Source organism: Formica exsecta, unplaced genomic scaffold (assembly GCF_003651465.1).
Source record: "Formica exsecta isolate Colony F162 unplaced genomic scaffold, ASM365146v1 scaffold160, whole genome shotgun sequence".
Classification (NCBI taxonomy): Eukaryota; Metazoa; Arthropoda; class Insecta; order Hymenoptera; family Formicidae; genus Formica; species Formica exsecta.
The window spans coordinates 694,762-715,025 of record NW_021848923.1 but is presented as its reverse complement, the minus strand read 5'-3'; the positions used below and the strand labels follow the sequence as shown (position 1 = coordinate 715,025).

The 20,264-nt window shown below is 29.0% G+C and overlaps 3 protein-coding genes across 8 annotated transcripts in view; 1 reads left to right on the top strand and 2 right to left on the bottom strand.

Moving 5' to 3' along the window:
• LOC115233096 overlaps nucleotides 1-12,129 on the top strand; it is a 71,981-nt gene extending 59,852 nt beyond the window's left edge. Inside the window, exons 5-9 of the mRNA XM_029803337.1 lie at nucleotides 1,406-1,484; nucleotides 5,018-5,110; nucleotides 5,632-5,936; nucleotides 6,317-6,590; nucleotides 11,099-12,129. Of these exons, the coding sequence (XP_029659197.1) occupies nucleotides 1,406-1,484; nucleotides 5,018-5,110; nucleotides 5,632-5,936; nucleotides 6,317-6,590; nucleotides 11,099-11,303 (956 nt within the window). The 3' untranslated portion in view covers nucleotides 11,304-12,129. The remainder of the gene's footprint in view (nucleotides 1-1,405; nucleotides 1,485-5,017; nucleotides 5,111-5,631; nucleotides 5,937-6,316; nucleotides 6,591-11,098) is intronic.
• Nucleotides 12,130-17,566: 5,437 nt separating this feature from the next.
• The window catches only part of LOC115233122 (nibrin), a 9,701-nt gene continuing 7,003 nt past the window's right edge, over nucleotides 17,567-20,264 (bottom strand). For 2 of the 3 annotated variants that reach the window (XM_029803379.1, XM_029803381.1), the window contains exon 10: nucleotides 17,567-17,747. The gene's annotated coding sequence lies outside the window, so the exon portion shown is untranslated. Of the gene's footprint in view, nucleotides 17,748-19,476; nucleotides 19,942-20,264 lie in introns of those variants that run through there. The other variant, XM_029803380.1, reaches the window with a different exon arrangement.
• LOC115233123 (ubiquitin carboxyl-terminal hydrolase 7-like) lies at nucleotides 18,512-19,033 on the bottom strand. 4 transcript variants are annotated; one of them, XM_029803384.1, is made up of 3 exons: nucleotides 18,963-19,033; nucleotides 18,799-18,901; nucleotides 18,512-18,641 (listed from the first exon to the last, which is right to left on the bottom strand). In XM_029803384.1, exons 1-3 carry the CDS (start codon nucleotides 19,014-19,016, stop codon nucleotides 18,538-18,540), a joined length of 261 nt encoding a protein of 86 aa, XP_029659244.1. In that variant the 5' UTR covers nucleotides 19,017-19,033; the 3' UTR covers nucleotides 18,512-18,537. The 4 variants fall into 4 exon arrangements, with proteins under 4 accessions (XP_029659244.1, XP_029659245.1, XP_029659242.1 ...); XM_029803385.1 differs by having other exon boundaries at nucleotides 18,799-18,895; nucleotides 18,963-19,028; XM_029803382.1 differs by having other exon boundaries at nucleotides 18,518-18,662.

The following is a 20,264-nucleotide window of genomic DNA, read 5'->3' as shown; positions in this document are numbered from 1 at the left end:
TATAAATATATTATTAAATATTTTACAAATTTTACAATTAAATCTACAATATTTTATATACATTCTATATTATACATAATGATATAAATATGTGATAATATAAAAATGATCATGTATGTATAAATATATTATTAAATATTTTAAGTATTTTACAATTAAATCTACAATATTTTATATACATTCTATATTATACATAATGATATAAATATGTGATAATATAAAAATGAAAGTAATAATCATGTATGTAAATATACATATAATGATATAATAATATGAGTTACTCACAAAGATAAGCGAGCAATTAGTTTCATAAATAAAAAATTTGTAATAAATTTGTACAATTAAAACAGCAAATTAGTGCTTAATTATATTTAATTAAGCCATAGATTTGATTTCTGATAATAGAAATGCCAGGTTAACAGAAATAAAATCATTGACATTAAAAGGCAAAAATTAGATCAATTAGAAAATTTAGAAAAATTAGACCAATCCCGATAACAATTATCAAAATATTACATGAGATTATTTCTCTTATATACAAAAACTGCAAAGGAAAAAAATAAATTATTTTTTCTTTAATGTGAATTATCAATATTTCTCATATCATTCAAAAAAATTATTTAAAATTATATTATTTTTTACGCAAATTTACAAAAGCTTTAGGAACATTCTGTGTGTGTGTGTGTGTGTGTGTATTTATATATAAAATATGCAAACTTTCGATTGGTCGATTCGTGTTAGCTAATTATAAATCGTCCGGACAGCACATTTCCAATTGTAGAATCACGAATAGTTACGAATCTGCACTTGTTTATTAAAATGCTATCGCGATGAACCGACATGTTAGGATAAATCTGGTTCTATTTGCCGCTGAATATATCGATCTCAGCGATACCAACTATATTGATTTCTTGAATATTGTATACTTTTAATTCAGACTGCAGACGACAGATATACTGCCACGACGATTTATTATTACTTAACGAATTATCAATTTTTGTTATTTGAAGTTGGTAGTGATACAAGAGTTAAATAAACTGCTTGACTATCTCGTATTTAATTAAAAGTGCCATCATTATTTCGTAACATTTTATAATCAATAATGTATAGAAAGATTTTGATATTTTTAAATTAATAAATGGGATTTTATAATACATATGTAAATATAATCCCCCTTTTTTATTATTTATCATGTATTACAACATATAATTACACACATATACACACAATAATAATTATATATTAGACAGTTAGAGGATATATTTGACATGTTAAGAGAAAAGTGAAAGAGAGAGATATTATACCAATATTATTATAGTAATTCTTGTATGAGAAAGTTTTAATTTTTTAATTATGTCAAGTATATATTTTGTAATGTAAAGATTTATCGATTGGTTTGTTACAGTTCAAAAGGACGGTGGCACGCAATTAAAATTGATCATTGACTATGGTGATAACATGCAAGCATTATTCAAACCAATGCGGTAAGTACGCCATTACTGCTCGTATAAGAATATATATTTAACTATTTTATTGTGTCTTCTTATATTCCCGTTAGAATATATTGTCTCTTAATAATTATTCCGTATTATACCGTATCGAATATACGCGTAAATCCAATATGTATAAAATTATATAATATTATATATATAATCTTATATATATAAAATTTATATTCAAATTAAATATATATCAAAAAAGTGAGATATATCAAATATAAAATAATCGTGCTCATGTGCTATATAAGCAAATGGCGCTAATTAGTGACAATCATGTGCAAATTACGAGGAAGAGGTCAACTTCCACGACTTTCGCGAATAAAGACGACGGACCACTGTGAATGTCGCAAAGTTCTTGGTATATCTTGGAGTTGCAGGCAGGCAATGTGCGAAATTACTTTGGCAGTTTGTCGGCGCTCAATGGGTGTCGCGACGCTACCGTGGGACATCGTTCCGATAGCGCCTACATTAATGCCAAGATATATATGAAATCTCTCTCTCTCTCTCTCTCTCTCTCGTTACCGAAAAAAATTTTATAATCGGAATTTGAGTGAAAATTCTAATATATCTGCGATAGTTCTGCATCGTTCTGATCTTCCAAAAATTGATAAGTTCTGGTACGAAACGGACCACATATGTAATCACTTCTTTTGTCTCGTCGTCAGATTTTCTCATTGACCCAAGTTACGCGGATTCAATTACAGTGCAATTATATAAATCATATCTCATGCGCACCCCTCATGCTGTGAAACACTCTCAAGTAACCTTACAGTTTCCTCTTTTCGTCGTCCCCTTTTTTTTCACCACTCTTCTTTTCTTTTCATACCGCTTCTCTCGTTAATGACACGTCACACACTCCATTGTTTCCGAGCATACGTGTCTTTTTGCCTGATACCTTGTCAAATGCGACCAATTCAATTGAAGCTGAATAGATATTTAATTTCGACCATTTTTATTTTAAATTACAATATATAGCAATATTATATCTGCAAATATTACTTCTTTAAATCAAGTGACTTTGTCATTCTTCATTTTTGAATCGATATTTATATTAATAAAATAATATTTATATAAAATAAAAAGAAATATGTATCATAATGTACATAAAATTATATAATGAGATGTAGAATAATAATACTTTAAACAATTTAAATATATATGTGTGTGTGTGTGTGTGTGTCGCAATAGAATATTTTTAACATTATCAGTAGAGAAGTAGCGATAGTGCAATATCCACAGGAAGACCGAGAAAAATTTTCGGACAAGCCTGATATTATAACTCTATCTCTGTCCCTCTTATTTCTTCCCATCATCTCTTTCTCTCTTTCTCTCAATGATCCACACGAGTCCAGAACCCTTTAAACTTCCAGTGGGCCGAAGATTCCACGATAAGTGGCCGCCGCTCGCGCGGCTTAAACTCCGGTAATAAGTTCGCCAATAAGTTCCTCCGAAAGTTTGCGACCTCGCGAGAGAGCAGTAGCGAGAATTTTGGGGCCAGCTCGGCCGCAATAAGCTCTCGTTATTCGCTCGGACAAAATTTATTCTATTTAAAGAAAGAATAAAAACATATTTTTTTACGGGACATATACACACACACACACATATATATTATTTATATGATCATTATATATGCCATTTATCTATTTTAAAATTTACATATTTTATAAATAATGTAAAAATATTATTGAATTATCTGCGATGTCAGATTCCAAAAGTGGCATCTTCACGAAATACTTATGAAGCAATGACCTATATTTTACGGAACAATAGAATCCAAGTGTTAAGCATTCTTGTAACATTTATAATTTGATCATCAAAATATAGGAAGTTGAAGATAGAGTTCTTTAATAAAAAGAAATATTAAATTAACTGTTCGGTTGACTCGATTTTTGCGATTAGATTTTTTCCTTATTTTCTAAGATCGATCACAGATTTCATTTGTGTATGTGTGTTTTGTGTATGTGTTTATTGTCCTATCTCATGTGTATACATATATGTATATACACATATAACGCGCGACTCGTAAGCCCGCACTAAGATCATTGAGTAAATATTTGATCGCGCTCGAGTTTGCGGAACTCCTGAAGCTCTCTCTTTCTCTCTCTCTCTCTCTCCCTGTTTCTCCTCCCCCTTCTTTCCTTTCTTTCGTCCTTCTTTTCCCTTCCTGTTCGTCTCGAAAGAAATCCTCAAGAGAAACTCGGGGACCAATAAAAGCCCGAGCTTTCGCATTGTCCCTTCGCTGCACTTCCCCGGCGAATAATTTTGATTTTTCTTTATCATACGATGTGTTCCGCCCGACTGCACGTTGCACAATATGAAATTTATCATTCTAGCATGATATAATAAAATATTTTAATGACTGGATATATGTAAATATATATATTAGGTAAAATATGACAAGATGAAGAAGATGACAAGATGACAAGATGATTTTATTTTCATAGATGATATTTATGTTTGTTTATTATGTAACAATTCTTTTTTTTTTTAATTTAAATGTGCAGTCTCCTACATATTTGTTAATGTTCTTATTTACCTATCAATTCATTACCAGAAATCATGAGATAATTATCAACTAGCGAGCGATTGATAACGAGCATGGATTTATAACAATTGAATATTATGATACTGATATACACGTAAATATATATGTATATACACACACACGCGTATGTGTTGTTCAATTATATTAATTTATCCGCTAAATGAATAATTACGAAGTGTAGGATGTATTGCAAATTATTAATAGAAATAATATATAATTATGATATACAGGGTGTCCTAGACCACCCGTACACCCCTTTTCTTTCAAAAATGTATTTTTTTAAACAATTATTTGTTTTTTTCTTTACACTATGACACCATCTTATGTTCCCCTCAAAACGATACAATTTTTGTTCAAAACGTTTTTCTCTAAAATGCTTAGTTTTTGAAAGAAAAGGGGTGTACGGGTGGTCTAGGACACCCTGTATATAAATCCTTTTACAATATTTAAAGAAAGATTGAGAGAAAAAGAGAGATATCTTTTGTTGCTTTTAATATAAAATTTTTATAAAATTTTTTATTAAAAAAAGATGCTATTTTATTAATGTAAAATTAAATAGTTTTGCGATAGTTTATTTTGTATAAAACTTAAGAGATGGCAATCTAGTAAATAGATTAATATATATACATACATATAATTGACATGATTATTGAATTATGCAATATATAGGGCGATCATAAAGTCACGCGACAGATATCGATCGATTGATGCTGCAATTCCCTGTAATCTTTCGCAATATAGCAATTTCGTATAATCCCTACGATATTACGCACGCGAGTCTTTTTCTGAACACGTTCATATATCGACTCTCCGTCGATTACATAAGATATTTCAAAATAATTTTGCATTTTAATTTTTTAATTCTCTCAAAATCCAAAAAAATTTATGGATACTAAACATCCACTTCAAACTCTATTTCTTTTTTTAAAGTTTATTTTTAATATAACGATAACCGAGTCATTATCATGCACAGATTCCCGCGAGAGCAACAGACTTTGCCGAATCATTTCTACTTCACAGACTTCGAGAGACATACCGCTGAAATCGCTTCCTTCCATCTAGACAGGTAAATTATTATAACACATTAATCTCTTTTTTTTTGCATAAATATATATATGTTGAAATCAAAATTTTACCTGATTTTATATGAGAAAGAGAAAAAATAAGAACGTAAAATCAATTATTTAAAAAAGAATGGTGAAATTAATTATAAAAATGTTAAATAGAAACATAACGTATATTTAAAAAATTCAAAGATATAATTCAATATATTATAAATTTAAATCGAATTCAATAGATATTATGAAAATTTATTTTTTCAACACATTTTAAATGAATTTAAATGAATCAAATTTCTCAAGACAAAGACTGTATATTTTTTTCTTCTAATTATCCAGAGGATAATATTTAGAAAAATAAACTTTGTTCATAGGATAAAAGATTGACATGTAGATTGACATAGAATTTCCCTTCGCGAGTTTAATATTAAAAATTAAATAGATTTAATTTAATATTAAATTAATTTAATATTAAATTCTTTTTTAAACTCAGAAAAAGAAAGATCTCATGTTTTTTTTTTATTTACAGGCTTTTGGGATTTCACAGAGCGATGCCAGTAACTGGTCGAACTCTCAATGTGACAACAGAAATTTATCAGATTGCCGATGGCGAGCTGCTCAAGACGTTCTTTGTGAGCCCAGCTGGCAATCTGTGCTTCCATGGCAAATGCAGTTATTATTGTGACACCGCACACGCGGTTTGCGGTAGTCCCGACACCCTGGAGGGCAGCTTTGCCGCTTTTCTGCCCGACAAAGCCTTCGTCGCCAGGAAGGCCTGGCGACACCCTTGGCGCAGGAGTTATCACAAGCGGAAGAAGGCCCAATGGGAAAACGGTAAGGCACCGAGCATTTCTTGAAGAATTCTGTCTATCCTAAGAAACTCTAAGGATTATAAAAGGAAAGATAAGATCTTTTTTAGCTGTATATTTTATTTTACATTCAAAGTGAACGTCTCACTTTTTCATTGCATCTTACTTAACTATTTATTATTATTATTTGCGTTAACATCTTTTTTTAATTACTTTTTTGTGCTATTATTATATCCTTGATTTAATAATCGTTATGCCATTAGCGATAGGACCGATTATTATTATATCATTATTATGATTTATTAATGTTAATTAATATATGTACTTATTATCTGACAATGAGGATAATAAGCATTCACGTTTACATATACATACATATATATATTTTTTTTTACAAACTTGCAGATTCCGACTATTGCTCCCTAGTAAAAGAAATCTCACCATATGACGAAGGTCGAAGATTGCTCGATCTAATGGACATGGCCATCTTCGATTTTTTAACGGGCAATATGGACCGCCATCATTACGAGACATTTAAGATTTTTGGAAACGATAGTTTCACGTTGCATCTGGACCACGGAAGAGGTTTTGGAAAACCCTTTCACGATGAGACGTCTATTTTGGCGCCTCTCTTACAATGCTGTATGATTAGACAGACAACTTTAAGTTCTCTACTCCGGTGAGTCAAATTTTTGTAATTTTTACAATAATATTGCTCCCCCCCCCCACCCTTTCCACACATAATACTTGATGCTGTGTAATAATAATAATAGCGCATAATAATTTGTGCAATAACTATTCTAATTTTAAATTTTTTTAAATGTCAAATCTCTCTTTTTCATATATTGTTAAAAATTATTATCATAATTATAACCATATGTAATAAATATGAAATATATATATACATATGTGTGTGTGTGCATTTCATATTTATATATTATATAAGAGAAATATATGTATATGTATATATAAATATTAAGTATAAAAATTGTAGAGCTTTATCATCATAAAATAATGCGTACTTATTCCGATTAATTTTTTTAGTCTCCTTTACAGGAGTATCAAATGTTTTATATTAATTAATAAAAAGCTATTTTATATTAATCATTAAAAAGCTATTATTATGGAATTTATCGTTACAAAATGTAGCGGTGTAGCAATCACACTCTCTCTCCAAAGCGGGGGGAGGGGGGGGGGAGAAGAGATATGTGTTTTATGATTAGAGTAACTAGATGGTATCGATAACATAGAAGCGAACGATTTGATTAGAAGCGTTTTTAATCTGTATCCTGGTGTTAATCTCCCGCTTGACATTATTTATCGGTTTTCCATTTTCGATACTTTGCGCGTCCGCGAAATTCAGCCGGCTGAGCAACGAATTTATCGCGCCGCCCGTAAAAACGTGAATCTGCATCAAAGCGAAGATTCACGACCGTGCCCTGACAATTCTGATAAAACGCAGTCCCAGATTGGCCTTATCGCCAAGTTTTTACCGGTTCCTTTTTTTTTTTTTTTCGATAGGATCGAATTCATGGCAACCGAATCTACTGTCGACTATTCTGAATTGGAAATTTGGTCGATCGACAGACACCGTCTATCACGTGCGATTCGTTGAAGAATCGACGATTAAAAATAATTGCTCCCATATTTCTATCACATGTGTGTCAAATTTCAACTTTCTTCGAGAGGGAGCGTAAAAAATATAAGATCTCTTGAATTGTATATTATCGCACTATATATAAATCCTTTAATTCTCACATTCACATACATACATATATGTAAATGTGCTTACATGTATAATATTCTTACACATATATAGGTAGATCATATATATGTGTATAAAATTTCACATAAATCATAGAGAACCAAATTTTCAAAATTCAATATTTCTGCTAAGATCCTTTGGAAAAATTTACGTGATTTAAATATGTACTCTCGTGAAAGAAATAGTGCACTGGATACATGAGGGTATTGGATATTTTATTTGACACACTTAATTATATATTAATAGACCATTAGCTAACTATTAGTTTTTAACGCGATAGGAAGGAAGATTGACTCTTCTCATGCTTACGCACTCAAAATGCTTATTAATGCGTTAATGCATTGCCTATATTTTTTTTATTATTAAATAAATAAAACTACATTTTTATCTCTTGTTTTTATCTACGATATATTAAAAATCATCATGTTATTTTTTCTGTTAACAAAAATAATAACAATTATCGTATCAGAGAGAGAGAGAGAGAGAGAGAAATTATATGTAATGATTCTACAAATCATAAAAATTATAACATATATGATTAATAGAAAAAAATCAAAAATATATTACAGATAGGATTTTAAATAGTTGCTACTAAAAATTAAAATGTGTAAGCACCCATTTTAACATAAACATCTTAAATATCCATTTGTAGAAAACAAATAGAAACACATACACATACACACACACAAATACATCACAGAATTAAAGAAACCTATACGCCTATTAAACGCGTTATTACAGAATAATTGCTTCCTGCTGCGCTGTTTCGTCCCATGAACCGCTGATTGTGACTTCTTTTGTTAGTTCATTTTCTACATTTTGCACGGCGACCGATCGCCCGATCGACCAACGTAATTACGATAACAATGAAGCGAAATTACTTGGTTCGCCATCAATTAAAAATTAAACAGTTGTAAATTTTCGAAACAATAAAAATAATACGAAAAGAATTTTTAGATCGATAATGGGCTATCTCTAAATGAGCAGATCGCGGTTAATATGACTGAAAATAATTTTTCAATATGTATTAATTAAATATTTTTCAAGAAAACAATATTGAGTTCGAAGGTTTTTTCCGGATTGATAATAGCCTCGAGACGCTTTTCAGAGCGAACGTGGGTTTTTAGATCAACAACCAGGCGGTCGGAAGCTTTCAGAACGATAATGGAAGCCTCCTGGAAGGGTTGGTGGGACTGCCAATGAATAAAGTATCGGCTTGAGCAGACACTCGACTTGGGCTCTATTTATACGAGGTGACACACACACATACACGCGCGCGCATATACGCACACAACGTGGCCGCGTCACGTTGGATAAAAGTAGACTCCTCTCAAAGTACTTTGCTTTGCCACCGGTTGGCTACTCACCGGGGAGTCCTCGGAGGACTTTCTTTCAGGATTAAGGAGGAAGGATGAGCCTCGAGATCGAATAGCCTTTTCATCCCGTGACTTTTGTTTACCTAGTTGCTCTCATTGTCAACGCGAGTTTATACGCGCGTGTATAAAATTAAACTCTTATAAGTTATTCTACAAGATTATAAAAGGTGTCATGCTTCACGTATCACCTTATAATAATAGACTTTCTCTGATCAATTTAAATAGATTTATCTTTAGCAAAAATATCGAATAACTCTACAACTACGTATATAACAAATCATAATTTTTTAATTATAGAAGAGTATAAGATTATTTCAATCGATTACAAAAAGGTTTTATAAATTAAACTCTTTACTGTATAATTATATTAAATTTTACAGATAATAAAGTTTAATATAACTTGATTTTTTTTTTAATTGGATAATTACTTTTTCACATGTACAAATTTGTTTAATGTATTTCACTCAGTGTATATAATCTTCAGTGAATATATATGCAAAGATATAATACTTTAGTCAAACAGATACCTTATATATATTTCTCATCTAATTGCAAAAGTTAAGTTGACTAGAACTTTAATTTGCAACTTATTGTTAATAATGAAAATATATGATGTTAAAAATTGAAGAATTGGAATAAATGATAATTTTCTTTGATATATATTTTTTTAGAAAAAGTCGATTTCAAGAAAGTGATAAAAGTATTTTCTATTATAAAAAGATAACGCAGAGATATCCCTTTTTCTTTCTGTGTTTCCTATATATAGAGTATCGTATCTCTAGTGCGTTATCTTTTAATGATAGAAAATTCTTTTCTTGAAATCGGACTTCTTCTAAAGAAAATATCAAACAAAATCATCATTTATTCCAATTCTTTAATTTTTTTAACATCATATATTTTAAAATACGTATATATATATTTTTTTTTTATGGAGCTGATATTTTTCGATATTATCTTGCTTCGAATAAAATACATGATAGTGTCCTCCAAAAACAATTTTTTCACCAATGTTAAATATTTTGACTTTAAGCGAGACTCTCTTAAAAACTTTTGGCTTTTGACCATAACCAATGTTATCTGGTTTTTGGCTTTAGGCTTTAGACTATAAGTTAATTAACAATTAAATTATGGCCTAAGGCCTAAAGCCAAAAGCCAAATAACATTGATTATTGCCAAAAGTTTTAAATCTCGCTTAAAGCTAAAACAACATTGGTGCAACCGGGCCTAAGAAAAAAAAGATTCTATAAATTGACTTAAATATCGCTATTTAAGCAGCTAAAATTTTGTTTTTGCATATATATTTATTGAAAATTATATGCGTTATGTGAAATACATAAAACAAATTTGCATTTGAAGAAATAATCATCGAATTAATATAAAAATGTAAATTATTAAACATTAATCGATTTGAACTGAATATTCCTCTGAAAATAAAAATAATATATAAAAATATAAAACAAAAGTGTGAGTTTCTGTATAATTAAATAAAATACATATCTTTAAATTTTTAAATAGGGCGCGAATTCCATCTATTTAAGCTAAGTAATCTCAAAAGAATAATATTATATGTATACACATATACATATACATATCAGGTCTACCGGAAAGTTCTGTCCGTTTCTGGAATAAAACAAAATACAAATTTTTATTACCAATCAATAAACTATTACTATGAACTTACCATTATCTAAATATCTCTCTCGATTCAATAACAATCATCTGCTTCCATTAATCTATTGCAACGATCTCTCGATGATCCTCGAGAATCTCATGACACACTTGCAATGTTTGATTACAATCACAATTGATGAAACATGCGGAATATATTGTGTATAGTACGGTCACGTGTGCAAACACATTTATATTTTTTATAAAATATTAATCAAATTCTATATTTTTTTTATTATTATTTAATATAATCATCAACAGTTTTATATGTATACAAACATTTTTATATATGGATGTGTGCGTATATATACACACGCACACACACACACATATATATATATAAAACTTTATCGGTATAATTTTTAATTTTGATTGCAGCTTTCACAACGGGCCTATACGGCTTAGCACTGCTATGCGGCAAAGCATGGCGAGAGATCCCGTGGCTCCTGTTTTATGGGAACCCCATCTAAACGCCTTGGACCGGCGGATAGGCATCGTCCTGCAAGCTGTCCGCGATTGCATTGCCCGTGAAAACTCTTCGCAGCAGGTTATCCGCGGTGATAAAATTGACTCGAAATTATAGTCTTTGATCGCGATCGAGGATAATTAATTGCGATGTAAAAACATGTAAAGAAGTCTCTTTCTATAAAGGCATTGACAGAATTCCGAGAATATTTGTTTCCACATTTTTCTTTTTTTTTTTATTTATAATATTTCCAATATTTGTTCTATCAATTCATAGAAATAGAAATTAAATTATACTGTTTATTTAATCAAATTGATTATATTAAATCGATCAGACAAATGAATTATACAGATCGAGTTTCATAAAGTTTATTTTTAATTTATTAATATAAGATTCGCATTTTTATTATTGTTTATCTATCTTTTCTTTTATTCGATTGAGAATCGGTGTAAATTATATCAAACAATTTGATTCATTCAATCATTAAAACTCTTTTTAGAATTATAAAATTAATTCAATTTAATTTTAATTTAATACAGAAATTATTATATTTGTTTTTAGCAACTCTCAGAGAAAAATATTATCAATTTTTCGAAAATTTTAACATTCTTGTGTATTAATATATTAACTATCATAGAATGAGAATTATAATTAATTAACGTTGGTTGTGCACACATACAATATGTTTTTTGCCTCGGATAAAATTATAATGCGCACAAAAAAAAATTAATATATTTAATCATAATAAATTTTTAATTTTATTAGAAATAGCGTTAATTTCTGTAAATTCGCGCGAGCGTTAGGCGTTAATTTTTCACAAAATGTTGCTCAACAATGTACCAAAAATAATAAAAAGTTAAACATAGTGTCTATAACCAATTAAATGAATATTAAAGAAATATTCGTTATATTTTATATATTTTTCATAAAGAGAATTATAGGTAATTGTTTTATTGCAGCTAAATTAATATTTTTAAATTATGATCTGGTAGCTTTTAATACATATAATTAGAAAAAAAAATATATAATTTTACATAATAGAAAAAGAATTAATTGTTTAAGAAAGAATTTATAAGAAGAAAGAATGTTAAGAAGAAACTAATACGTATTAAAGAGAGACATTTAAAAATAAATTAAAATTTTTGATATCTATCTTCTTTAAATTTTATCGTGAATAGTTTAATATGTTCTTAGAATTATTTATTCTTTTAATTAATCTTAAAACGGGGAAAAAATAATAATAATTTTATGTATTTTAAAATAGCTTTAATCATTGCTATATATATAGTTGTCTTTCTCAAAGAAAAGAGAATATATCCAAACATATCAATAAATATCTTGCTTAAATCACACATTAGTTTCATTTTGATAAGGAAATTTTTGATGTACAAAGAGGCTATTATGCATACTGTGTGTGTTATGTATATGTGAGTGTGTGCATACGAATATTATAATACTTATAATTATAAATATACAATTTTTACTCATAAATGAGATATGTATGTGTATTTTGATTGCGATTTAGCGATAATCAAAAAAAGTTTTGTCAGTGCAATAAATATCAATGTAAATAACTTTAAATAACAATGTTAGAAAATTAATCTTCTATCGGCCAAAATTCCATATAACAATAATACTTCAATGTTTTGATTATTTTAGTATTGATTCAAAGACTTTTAAAAAGTATAAATAATCGTAATGTGAGTGTGTGTCTGTGTGCGTGTATGTGTGTATATATATATAGAGGAAGAGAGAGAAAATCAATGATTATATGTAAAAATTATTAATTAATAATTATTACCTAACAATTACTAGCAATTATATAATTGTTACTAATTATAAAATTGTTTATATCATATAATCTGTATGACCTGCGTAATGAGTTAAAAAGAAGTATAATAACATTTTTGTAAATAAAACGATTTAATTTTGAGAGCGTGAAAGGGGAGCGTTAATGTTTATATCATGTGCATGAGTGAAATTTGCGTGTATATAAATGCATAAGAGAGCTTTTGTAAATTACTTTTCATGTTTTACTTTCCTTGTATATCATGCACCTGTACGTGAAAAAAATGCATTAAATTGAAAAATAACACGGATTGCATTATTTTGAATTAATTATTTAATCAATATTTTTTCTCTTCTATTTGTTGAATTAGATAAATATGTGAGCGCGCGTGCACGCACACACACGCACATACAAATACACATACACACATTTATATAATCAACAATATCGATCAATCGCGTTATTAAAAAGCAAAGAAGAAAACGCTGTTTATTGATCCTCTCAGAAAATCCATCGTTAACGTTTCCTCCAAGGAAGTTTTCCTGCGAAGAGAAGAGAAGAGAAGAGAAGCGCAAAGTTTAAGCCTTCGCTAAAGACGAATAAAGTTACGCGGAACCACAAATTCCCAAGTACAACAAACGCAGAGATCCGGCGGATACATTAAGGCGCGAAAAGTCGCGCAAATATTTGATGAGGTGCGAAGCGAGAGAAAATGCGAATGAGAATCTCGAAATTATTTTGCCGATCATCTTACTTATTCTAATGTATCAAAAATAAACCATCAAGCTTTAACAATTAAATTAACACAAAATAATTGATACCTAAAAAAAAATTTTTTTTGCGTGTATATTGTATTGAAATTTTATTTTCTCAATATTTGCACACATACATACACAATAAAGTTAGAGAAATCTGTTGCAGATTTATGTAGATAGATCGTACGTGATAATCTTATTATTGATAATTATTTTTTGTTGTCTATATATTTTTAAAAATTATTAGTATAATTATTAGCAAAGATATTAATATATTTTTATTCACATAATAAATTTTGATCTTGACCAAAGAGATCGAGGTATCAATCAACCATAATATACCAATCATAATAATCGATAATTTTCGAGTTAAAATTAATTGATTCATATTTTCATAAATTAAACTTTGGGTAAACAAATATGTATAGCACAAAAATTTATTCCTTATTATAAATTTTAAATAGATTGCTGCCATCGAGTTAATTCGCATTAACGTCAAGATAAACAAGATAATATGCCCGTCATATTCATTTTTGATGCCACTTCAACATCGCGAATCTCGCGAATTCGCGTTTTTTCCGTGCTGGTAGATTTTCCCGATTTTCGTGGTTGTAGCTGACAGACGAAGTGGAGATTTCCAGATCGCGAATAAATTTCGCAGGCCTGTCTATCTCGCAAACAAATGTCCGCAAATGGCAAGAATTGAGCTTCATGATTTTTCTCATAAATTTATCGATCACATGCTGTTTTCATCTATATTTTTAATAATAAAGAGCAATAGTTATATAGTAATCGAAATAGTAAAATAAAAGATAATCGAGGATTAAAACATGTGAATTACATATTTGACATTTTATGATCAAAATATAATATAATATCGCGACTGCTAACTTAAAAATTGAATATCTCGGAAATTATTAGTTTGGAATATATATATATATATTTTAATATTCTTTTTTTCCTAGAATTTGCCGCTCTATAGAATTTTAACGTGAAAAAATTGTCATTTAAAGTTAAGATATTTCATGTATGTGTAGATAGAGTTAGTGGATCGCCCTTTTGTGTGTGTGTGTCTATATATATATATATACACACACATATATTTTTACTGAGGTTTTAAATATTTATATATTTATATATATACTTTGTAATCTCATGTTATTACACGTTAACCTTTTCAACCTGATATATATATTTTTTTTACCCAATATCTCATGATAGCCTTCTTTATCAAAGCTCAAAGGATAAGAATCGTTATTTTAAACTGAGATTACACGATGGGATCTTATTACGATTTATAGATCAGAAGACAGGAAGGCAATTATTATTAATTGCCCTAATATAATGCGAAAAGCAACTCAATCTATCTGTCAAGGAACAGACGTTCTGTTCAAGACATCTAACGTCATAAGCAAATCCGAGATCGTAATTAGCAGGATATACGCTCTCTCACCCACGCCGCTCTCCCGCATGCCAATCCGTTCCTTCAAAGGGAGACTGGTCTGATTCTGTTGCTGTCGTAGACAGGATCAGATTCCAGGCTGCTAATATCATGGAAGATATTCGTCAAACACAACATTCGTCCGCTGTATATCCGCAAATCTTACTTATTAGTTCTGAGAATTTCATGGTACAATATACTAACAATAAGATTTATAGTATCCACTTAAAAAGACACGTTGAAAATGTGAAAGGAAACGCGAATATCGTTTTTTCATCAAATATAATATTATTATCTAAACTATGACCAATGTTCAGTAAACAATAAAATAATTATATAATTGTATTCATGGGTGTGTATAAAAGTGAAGATATTTTATGGAAATATTTCTCTCAAATCATAGAAACGTTCACAACGCGAGAAATTGAGAACTCGAGAAAAATCCGCTTTATCAGCTTTATTAGCGCGGAAAGAAGTTATGGAGAAAGATCTATTCCCCGAATGGTCCATATGTGAAGATAAAAATTACGTAAAAACTTATGTTAGTTGGAGAGCTGATATATATTTATTCGAACGCTATAGATTTCTTGTGCACTTTGCCGTAAGTCAACTCTCAACTGCCACCATCACCCTTTGTGATTCAACGATGTTCTCGACTTTCTTCGTCTGCAGTTTTGTAGACGAAGAAGACTCAAAAATGAACATTCAGAAAGTTTCTTCATGCTCTATATAGTGATTCTCATCGATATATATTTTTCTGCGAAAAACCGCAAGAATATATACAGCTTATTTTTATAATTTGCTTATATATAATGCAATAAATTGTTATATATTAGATAACCAGAAAAGCTCGTGCAACTGCATTCAATATATGTATATTGCAACATATATTGCAATATATTTGTATGTGTAATAGAGTGTATAATAATAAGTAATTAATTTATATAATCAGTGATTTGTTATAATTTATCATTATAATTAATAAAGCATGTTATCACTAATGAAATATTAAAAATAATAGCTAAAATTTTATAATTCTATTGTATTAAACAAGAAACTTTGCATTACCAATGTCTCCTTTAAGGGACAGACATTCGCAGTTTTCCGTCGTAAACAAATTTCTCTACAAGGAAAAGTCAGTCGTGGGAAATCAGCCAGCATATTTCATCGACAATCTTTTGTACAACTCGGCGAAGTTTCGAACAAGAACTTTCTTCGAGCCGCTAATCGATGAAGCTTCTGCGTAAACAAATGTACAACAACTAGCGCGTCGAAAGGCAAATCAAAGCAAAATCTTTCTTGTACCTATTATTAGTAGCAAAATAGCAGCCTTCTCGGCGGAAGATAAATTTATTTTCTCAAAAAAAAGAATGTGTATATATGTGTGTGTATATCCCTAATTTCCGGGATATTTCTCTGAGGTATTTAAAATAGAACATTTTCTCCATCTCTCTCTCTCTCTTTCTCTCCCTCTCTCTCTATTTGTGTATGTGTAAATATAACATTATATAATATATTTTAATATCTGGATACATACATAGTATTAAAAATTATATTTTAGAGAGAAAGAGAGAGAGAGAAAGGTATATTCGATATAGTCTTTTAGAGAGAGAAAGAGAGAGAGAGAGAAAGATTTAATACGGAAAGAAATTAAAACTAAAATGCCGTATCTAAAAATTATGTGGTAACTAGATTTCAGTCGTAATATATGGACAACGAACATCTTAGCTGTGATATCTATTTATTAGGTGCAACAGCAAATTGTTTTACTGTAGTTTAGAAATTTATTTTGCAAACCATGATTAGTTATGGTAGCGAAAAATATTTTTCCGTGAATATAGCAACATAATAAACATTTCGCGATATATAAATATGATTGATTTACGATATGCCATAAAAATTATACACAATGTATATACAATAGTAATGCAATTACAGACATTGTATTAGGAAATGGGAGAGTAAACCACAGGCGTAAATGTAAAAACGTCACGACTCCTTTCGTGTCATCTTTCGCCGAATAGTCGAAGATTTTGATAGAATGCATTTTAATGCGAAATTTGCATAATCGCTTGAATTCACGTGCGATGCGCACGTGATGCAGATGAATAAAGAACCTGAACCACACTAAAGCTTTCTTCCATCACATTCGCGTTTCTACCCCTTACAAAACCCTCTCGATTCTTTTTCCAAGTTATTCTTTCATTTATTAGAAAAATAGAGGGTCAACTGATTTATCGATTCGAAATTGCTAGAATTTTTATAACAGCAAAGTAAAAAACTGTGCAGATTTAAATTTGTTATTGTGGTTTTAATATTTTTATTTGTATTACTGTGTGGTTAAAAATACTCCGAGTTGTAAATTTAAATGAACGTAAATAAAGATAGAAATTTCATATAACGCATACTTTATTATATACATAAGAGTGCCAAAGTTTCACAATAATTTTTAAATATTACATATTTTCTCTCTTTTCTTTTTTTATTTCTATTCCTCCTTATATAAAAACTTCTATTTTTGTCACAAGTGTCAATTAATCGTAAAAAATCAATTTGTTTACTCCATTGATGAAGTTCTGAAAATTATAACAAAATCTCAAATTAACGACCACAGATATGATTCAGTATCTCATTCAAAAATAGCAATGTCAAGCTTCACAAGCACATTCAAAATTTTTATAAATAAATAATGCAACAATGCTCTTTATTCGATCGCGACAATTAAAGAAAGATTAAAATATCTGCAAAATTGCAAATCCCATTTATTATCTGACTCTCCAAAATAAATAATTTAGAAAATAATTTTCAAAATTAACAACTTTCAAAGAACGTTCTATTTTACTATTAAAAAATATTTATGTATGAGATAAAAAACTCTCTCTCTCTCTCTCTCTCTCTCTCTCTCTTTCTTTTTCTCTGACAGAATTTTAAAATTATTTTAACACAAATTTTCTTAACAGAAATAAATAAAAAAATTAAAATTTTCTAAATAAAAGATAAAAACTTATTTTATATTATAATTGATTATTATTCACCCTTTATAATTTTATCTCATAAATTGTATAATGCAATAAAGATTGATATATGTGATTAACCACATGTAATGTCCGAAGCATATTCTACCTAGTGAGAAATATAGATCGAGAAAACGTCTATTAGATATCTTACAATTAGACGTCTAATAGACATTTTCTCGATCTGTATTTCTCACTGGATAAAGAAAACACATTCTCTGTTTCAATATATTATACGTATGTATAATATATAAATCATATGTATATATATTGCATAGACGACCACAGATATGATATACATACATATATACATATATATATATATATAATTTCTTCTTCGTGTGGTGGAAATTTAATTGTAAATCTTAATGGCCTTTTCGAGGTAGTTGATACGAGAGCGCTTTGGCGCTTTGTTGACATGTTCCAGGCCAAGCCAAGGCCTGTGTGGCGATGTGCCTGCGTTTAAAAGTGGATAGACTACAAAATTTATTCTTCATCAGCATCATATTACAATGTACTATGTACTAAATATAGTGAGACTATGCGATTATTCGACGCTCACTTTATTCGCATGCGTTAGAAAATGGAGAATAGAAACATAATTTATACTTACTCTGACCGGAAAATCTAGGAAGGAAATCGTCGACTTTGATACAACAGTCCGGCGAGTCGATAATGAACTGTGGCTTGCCCATTGACACCACCGCGAACTTAAACTTCAAAGTTTTTTTATGAATTCTCATAAGAGATCAAAAAAGATTAGCTAAGGATGCCTACCTTTTCGAATTCTTTTTCCTGTACTCCTAATTTCTTTAGCAATCTATCCTTCATTTTTTGAAAAGGTTCACCCTATAAAGTACAGCGTTACAATTATTAATATATATATATATATATATATATATATATATATATATATATATATATGTATGTATGTATATATAGGTATATACAGCCAGAATATACGTCAGAATTTATATGACGATACGGTTTCGTTGTTCGAATTCGCTTATCGCCATCCGCCGTGACAATAATTAATTTAATTTAAGAAAGAATCAAAATAGTTTCAATGCGATAAAAAAATTATTCCTTAAATAGATGATTCCTTGAATGGATGATCAATAAAATCAAATATTGTTTTATGTAAAAATATGTATCTTCCTTTTATAAAAGTTGAAAGAAGTTTTAGCTTACACAATCAAGGTAAATTTTTGTCCCAAAACTTTTTATAAATAAAGTTAATACATGATCCTATAAAATTTTAATTTTAATTTCGTATTAGGCATTATATGCATAAAAATATCATAGAAAAAAATATATAATATGTATTGTTGACAATGTTATGCCTAATATGTTGACATGTGTGTATGTATATTTATTTATATACAAAACTTAATATGAATTATAAAAAATTTTTCTAGTTTTGGAATCCTATATTGCACTATAATATCAATTTTTATGTGATGTGATTTATTGAACTTTTTTGTGCTGTTTTGAAGGTATGTATGTATATATGTACAACGAATCTCTATTTTAAATAATAATGATACCTAATTATTTCAAACAATTTATAATAATATAATACGGTAAATATATACGTTCTTATTTAATGTGGTGTGTTGTCAAGCGTTCCTTCCATTATATCGATTTTTAAACAAAATTTTGTAACACAACTTTGCGTGACTGTATCTTATTAACTATTGAACCAAATAATTTAAAACTTGCACCATGTGTTGAATATCGAATTGTGAATAACCCCCTAAAATGGCAGCACAAACGAATCAAACGTTCGGAAATGCGAAGCGAGTCTCTAAACTTAATTGTTCGACAGTGTATATATATATGCGCACATGAGTATCTATTTCAAGTTTTAATTAAAATGAGAATTCTACACATATAAATCAAATTTAGATTCTTTTGTTTAAAAGTAATAAATTACATTTTTAAATTATTTGTATTATTTTTCGATATGTTTAAATATTTTTATTAATTTACACAATCTGCGTTTATTAGAAATATAAATTTTTAAAAGTAACAATATTTCTAATGTAAAACTAAAATAAATTTAAAAAAAATATAGTA